Here is a 6,686-nt window from a genome sequence, read left to right as displayed (position 1 = left end):
GTCTGACTCTCAGCTCAGACAATAACTACAGGAGAGCAGCCTTGAATGAAGAGGATCAGGCAGGCAGGGCTCAGAGCCGGCCACATGCTGGGCATATGTTCTTCTTCTAGACCAGGATCGATGGTGATGCCTGCGGTGATGGTTGTCAGAGAAACAGGGCTGGTCCATCCGTGGTCTTCTGTCTTCATGCGATCCTCCTGCTGGCACCAGGATGTCTAGCAGGGCCCACAGCGGGTTCGGAAGCCACAAGGGGCGCAGGGATTGGTGACGCAGGGCCCGATGGGCTTGTCACACGCATTGGTCGTGGCACAGGGGTTGCAGGGCAGGCTGGGACACAGAAGTATTAGCTTGTTAGCATGAGAGGGATAATTTCTCTTTTAAAAAGGAGGGGGCTCAACCCCAGGAGACATGGGGATAAGAGGAATTCATTCTCTGACACCTTAAGAAGCCAAGCCTCTTCTGATCACCCTTCTAAAAAGTCAGACAGTGGTGGCAGAAAAGAGCCAAGCCTCGTGTTATAATCCCAGCCCTCGCTCTGTAACCCTGGAGTCCTGGAGAAGTCACTTCATCCCTCGAAGCCTTGGCCTCCCCGCTAAAACAGGATTAGTAAGACCTACCATACAGAATTGTGAAAAGTCCACAAGACTGTATTCATAAAAATTCTGTGTTAGGGGCCAAGTGCTGGACCCTGAGTTACTGAGTTATCCTCCCTTTTGATGTTCAAATGCTCATCTCGATGATGGTTATATGATCCTCACGTTGCCTGCCTCAGATGGGTCCAACTGGGATCCACAAAACAACGGATTGGGGCGCTTGGGTTAAATCCCACCCTGAAGGTGGTACAAAGCTTTATGTACCCATCAGCATCCAAGTCAAGTCTCTCAAGTATCCTTTGGACCCGAAAATACCTTTAGCCCAGGTTATGGTAGCAAAAATGCCGTACATCTGGTCTCTACAGACATGTTGGCTTCTGAAACTTGACTTGCAAAGTCCGTAATGTATCCTTCAGTAGAACTGGGCCTGTGCTGCCTGTGGGTACTCACTTGCAATCCTCGCTCTCCAGCAGCCCCCGGTACGTGTTGATCTCACACTCTAGCCGGGCCTTGACGTCCAGCAGCACCTGGTACTCCTGGTTCTGCCGCTCCAGGTCACATCTGATCTCACTCAGCTGCTCCTCCACGTTGGTGATCATGCACTGCACCTGGGACAGCTGGGAGCTGTAGCGGGCCTCTGTCTCCGTCAGCGTGTTCTCCAGTGAGTCTCTCTGTGTGGGGAAGAGGAAGAATGTCACAGAGCTGCTCCTTTAACATGTCTTCCATAGGGTTCCACAGGGTTGAAGAAACTATGACCCAAAGAGCTGCCCTGTGACTCTGATTCCGGACCTCACTTTCTCACCAGCAGGTCTGAACAGTACCCACCAGGTTGTGCTGGGCCTGCAGCTCGATCTCCAGGGCGTTGACCGTGCGTCTCAGCTCAATGATCTCCGCCTGGCAGGTCTGCAGCTGCTCTGAGCTGGACACCACCTGCTTGTTCAGCTCCTGGGTCTGAAACACCAAAGGTAAGAGACAGGATCAGACCCTGCCTTAAGGGTTCCAAGGTCCTGGGTGACCATGTGCTGAGATGCCCACCTGGTTGGTGAACCATTCCTCCACGTCCCTGCGGTTGGTCTCCACCAGGGCCTCATACTGACACCTGGTCTCATTGAGCACGCGGTTCAGGTCTACAGTGGGGGCAGCGTCCACCTCCACGTTGAGGCGGTCTCCAATCTGGCAACGCAGGGTGTTGACTTCCTGGTGGAGGAAGGAGAAGGAGTGAACCCACAGAAAGAGTCTAAAATAAACTCTCTTTGAGGGAGTCTGGTGTGGTTGGAAGAGGTTTGCACTGAAATTTAGGATTTATGAGTTGAATTCCAGTAGATGGAAAACCCAGCTAAATTACCTCTTGAGATTCAGTCCTCCTGTCTGATCCTCTCCTCATCTGTATCGTGAGGCTGCTTGGCTAAATGATTGCTAGTGTTTCTTCCCACTCCAAGAATCTATCATTTCTCCAGATTTTCTCTTTTCTCAGTGATAAGCCTAGCATGATAACTGGTTTATAATTGTTGCTACTTAGATATGGAGAAATGAGGTTTACCAACTACCATTTATTTCATATTTTCTACCATCATACACTATCTGTTAAGGGTTGTATCCTCTTCATCACAACATCTAATGTTTGAGACACGCATCTGATTTCCTAGTATTACATTCAATCATCAGGTCAGAATCAACCATTATTTGAATCAACCTTCATTTCTCCCACTTTCCTCATCCATCCATACATCCACCCACCCACCAGCTTGGTTTCTAATATCTAGGGTGACACCTAATACAAAGAGTTTGCTATCTAGTGCCAGTCTCAGTCATTCATTTGACATCTATTCAGAAGATCACAGATCTTATCAAACAGTAGAAAGTATCTTAAACATCTTTGGACTATGCATTACAGGTCTGGCCCCAAGTAGAAATAGGTCAACTGGACACACTCTTTTAGATTTAAAAAATAAAAATAAAGAAAAGGAGGCCTGTGACTCATTCCCTAACAATCCCCCAAATATGTTTTGAGCAACCAGCAAAATGTTGTGTTAGCTCTAGGATGCTTAGCAAAGACCCGCCCTATCCTGCTCAGGGGCGTTGTGGAACTCCCACTATTGGGATGTTGGGGACTGGGACTCCCTCACCTCCTCATGGTTCTGCTTGAGGCAGAGCAGCTCCTCCTTCAGGGACTCCACCTGGGCCTCCAGGTCAGACTTGCACAGGGTCAGCTCGTCCAGGATCCTGCGCAGACTGTTTATGTCCGACTCCACCAGCTGCCGCAGGCCCAGCTCCGTCTCGTACCTGCACATACAGCCAAAGGTTCAAGGAGGCTAAAGAGGAAGAATTTCTCCCAGGCTTTACTTGGCTGACTTATATTTTGAATTTCTTTTCAAAGTTTATGAAAGGAAAAAATATCACCATGTTGAGTAAAAAGACCTATTTCTTCCCTGAGACCCGGAGAGAAGGTTCTAATCTAATAGTAACTGCGTTTGTTCTAAGAGTCCATTTACGGTTGCTGTCAGCTAAGTCCTGTCATCTTGCCTTCTTACGTGAATCTAAACTTCGTAAGCCTGACATACAGACTGTCTCGTCCTCCTTTCCAACCACCCCGAGAAGCCATCTGGCGTTGTGAATTAGAAGTCAGTTGGATTCAACCTTGACATTGTGGCTGTGGATAAGTTCCTTAAATCTCTCTGAGCCTTGACTTCCTCATCTGTAAAAGGGGAACCACACTAGCACTTCATCGGGTTGGCCTGAAGATGGAGAAAGGTCATCAGTAAAATTACGTTGTCAACTGTAGGGTCCCATCAAAATGCAAAGGATTTTATGATTGTGATGGTCATACCTAGAAAAATTGATAGATTCTCTGACATGGATTTTGCCTCCTGTATTTTCATGGGCTGAGAGTGACTAACCTATGCTAAGAAATCAGTGTGAAATTCACTTTTCAAACTTGGTCCAGACATGAAGTAGAAAGAGAGAAAGAATGGATGGTTTCTTGCGCTCCTTCAAGCTAAACCTCAAATATAGAATCTTAGGTTCAGTGTGAGATGTGGACACATTGGACCTAACAAAGCCAATGCAAGAATCCTCCCATAGCATCCAGACAGCTTCTGCTCACATGCTCCCTGGACAGAGTCCCTCACTTTGCCATTCAGCCTGCCCCTAACTAGACTTCTTTGATCATTAGAGAATTCTCACTTGGTCCTGAAGTCATCCGCAGCCAGCTTGGCATTGTCGATCTGCACCACCAGCCGGGCATTCTCCGACTTGCTGCACAGGATCTAGAGCCAGAATTAATTGTGAGGTGAGTTATACTAAAAAAGAATGCCTTGTCTCTTCACGTAAAAAGCTATTTTAATTCAGCCACATTTCTCCCAAATAGCTTCAAGTCTTCTCGGATGTTCAGTTTGGGGATAAAAGGAAGATTGATCAAACTGATCATTTCCAAACTAGAACCGTGGAGGGGAAATGTGCCTGCTGTCAGGAATCCTCTTGGTCTGCTGCTGGCTTCCTGTAGGCATTGAGATCCTGGGTACCAAGCCTCACAAAGTGGGACCAGTGCCCCAGTTTGCTTAGGATTAGGGGGTTCCTGGGATGCTAAACCCAGGAAGATCCCAGGCAAACCGGGACAAGTTGGTTATCCTAACTCCCAGACCCACATATTCGCCCTGCTGACCTCTCTCCACTCTCCCCTCAGGTTACCCTGGACAAGGCTTTTGTTGCACAAAGCTTCTCCCTCTACCTGGAGTGCCCGGGGATGCCCTCACCCACCTAGCAAGACCCCTTGCATAACCCACATTCCTCTCCTTCCCCAGCTCTTATAGGGGGTCACTTCCTCCGTGAGCTCTCACAGTACTTTGCCCTTAGCTAGTTACACTTCTTATCGCCTTCACCATGGTCATTCATTTCCACATCTCTCTCCCCTGTTGGATTGTCTTAGTACTTCATCCCTCACTCCAACACTGAGCCTGGTACTAAGTGTGGGTCAATATGCATGCTCTTCAGATTACACAGCTCTTTCTGGCATTCACTCTGTCAGAACTACAGAACTGTGGACAGTAGATTCCCTCTGAGAATCAAGAGCTTGTGCAATTGGCATAGCACTCATCCTTCAAACTCTGCTCAGATGCTGCCTCTTCCGGGAAGCTCTCCCTGGTTTGCACTATGTATTAAGTCCCACTCTGTGCTGACTCTTTACTTATCCCCACTTCTGCTTCTGCATTTCTGGCCCTGAATTCTCACTCGTGTGCATGCCTGCTTTAGGGGGTGGCACAGTGTCTGCGCCTATCAGTGAGGCTCTGGAGTTAAGGACCCTTCTGCTGTTTCTACAGTCTATTACTACAGATTTGAAAGCTTTGAATATTTGAGAATTCACCAATGAAATTCCTAGTTCTGAGAAATAATTTGGTTGCATGTTTTGTTTTGAATGGTATGGGCTCTGAAAACAAGACCAGGATATCATAATAGAATTAAAGAATCTGCTATTCTGGTTTTAGGTAAGAAGCAGTATAAGATTGCTATGTCTGATTTCGGCCTAAAGCCTTGCCCTCCCCCGAGTCTGTAAGTTTCCCTCGTGGGGCTTCCCAAACAGATGTTCTAACACTGCTTGATGGGCCACACCTAAGTTGATGAAGTCTGTGTCTTCATCATTCTCCACATTAGTTTCGCACAGTGTTAAATCCGTTCAGAAGCGGGTATGTTGAATTTGGATAAATAGGTCACTATCTGGCAGTGCGGTGCCCACCCCTCACCTTCTGCTGCAGCTCCTCGATGGTCCGGAAGTAGGACTGGTAGCTGGGGCACATCAGGGGCTCCTGCTGCTGGCAGCGCTCCTGGATGAGGCTCTCCAGCTCCGCGTTCTCCCGCTCCAGCTGCCGCACCTTCTCCAGGTAGCTGGCCAGGCGGTCGTTCAGGAACTGCATGGTCTCCTTCTCGCTGCCATTGAAGGAGCCCTCGCAGAACCAGCCACAGTTGCTCACGTTGGCAGGGATGTTGCTGGCCCCGGGCAGGGGGGTGCTGTGGCAGCTGGGGGCCACGCAGGGCCGGGCGGGGCAGCTGGAGCGGCAGCTCAGGTTGGACAGGCAGCAGTTGTACGGCATGGTGCTGGGAGGGAGCCGAGCTCTGAAGGTCAGTGTCAAAGCCTGATTCCTTTTCTCTGGTGTAAGCCCTGGTCCTCTCCTCGGCCTTTATATTCCGTCAGCCGTGGGTGTGGCAACCACGTACAGCATTGCCCCCCTCTACCCTGATTACCCATTTTTCCATTCATTTTCTAGCCGCCTCACGCGAGTCCTTCACCTCATAAAATGTTTTACTCTGGCTTCTTGCTAAGTCAGGACTCCTCACCCATCATGCTGGTTGGTTAAGTAAGGGCTTCAAAGTGACCAGCCTATTACCTTGTCCACAGGAGCGCTTATTCACAGGGTGTCGAGGTAGATTGACAGCTGTTCCCTGTCCCCCCACGTTGGGGGCACGTCTGTGCCTCTTTGTCCTACCCAAGGAGTAGCCTGTGCCTCACCCAGCTCCTACTCAGTAAGGACTCGGTGAGAACAACCCTCGGTGGAGGCCCATCTGGAAACCAGACTCCTGGGGTAGGGAATCCTGGAAGCTGCGGTCAGAAAGGACTCAGGAGGCCATCCAGTTCAATGTCCCTTAGCCAGGCCATCCAGGGCAGGGGGAGGCAATGGCAGCCTCTTCCTAATGGGGGGCAGGGGGGAGGTTACAGGACGCCCCCCAGGCTCCGTTTCTGCTCTTCCTCAGTGTTCACAGAACATTAAGAAAACTAACGTCTTGGGACCTACTCAGCCGGAGGACTGTGGCATGTGCTTACACACAGTATGACTGTTATTAGAATGGCTCCTGCTTCCTGAGCAGCCACTGTGCTAAGCACCTCAGATGCATCATCTGCTGCAGTCCTCCCGAAACCTTGCAGGGTTTGTAGATGAGGACATCAAGCTCCTCCGTGGTGGAGCTAGCATGCAAACCCGGAACTCTCTGATTCCAAAGGCCGCACTCTCTCCATCCCTCTCTCTCTCTTCCGATCTTCTCGCTGCTCAGATGCAACAGGACACAAATGGATTGAATCCAATGGGACTCAACCACTACCAGGCC

General features: G+C 49.7%; 1 protein-coding gene across 1 annotated transcript; it reads right to left on the bottom strand.

Annotated features, from left to right (window-relative positions):
- Positions 1 to 215: 215 nt before the first annotated feature.
- On the bottom strand, positions 216 to 5,721 carry LOC102432649 (keratin, type I cuticular Ha1-like). The gene is made up of 7 exons (XM_006094944.3): positions 5,330 to 5,721; positions 3,777 to 3,859; positions 2,720 to 2,876; positions 1,629 to 1,790; positions 1,419 to 1,544; positions 1,044 to 1,264; positions 216 to 327 (listed from the first exon to the last, which is right to left on the bottom strand). The coding sequence occupies exons 1-7, from the start codon at positions 5,675 to 5,677 to the stop codon at positions 216 to 218; spliced, it is 1,209 nt and encodes a 402-aa protein (XP_006095006.1). The 5' UTR covers positions 5,678 to 5,721.
- Positions 5,722 to 6,686: the final 965 nt, after the last annotated feature.

This window comes from Myotis lucifugus, unplaced genomic scaffold (assembly GCF_000147115.1).
Source record: "Myotis lucifugus unplaced genomic scaffold, Myoluc2.0 scaffold_146, whole genome shotgun sequence".
In the NCBI taxonomy this organism is placed as follows: domain Eukaryota; kingdom Metazoa; phylum Chordata; class Mammalia; order Chiroptera; family Vespertilionidae; genus Myotis; species Myotis lucifugus.
This window is presented reverse-complemented; position numbering and strand designations above follow the sequence as displayed.

Coding starts and splice junctions, on each gene's coding strand:
- LOC102432649 (XM_006094944.3), bottom strand. CDS start 5,677: ATGCCGTACAACTGCTGCCTGTCCAACCTGAGCTGCCGCTCCAGCTGC. Junction 1,791..2,719: donor TCAAGCAGAACCATGAGGAG/GTGAGGGAGTCC, acceptor TTCCTCCACCAG/GAAGTCAACACCCTGCGTTG. Junction 328..1,043: donor CTGGAGAGCGAGGATTGCAA/GTGAGTACCCAC, acceptor TCTGTGTCCCAG/CCTGCCCTGCAACCCCTGTG.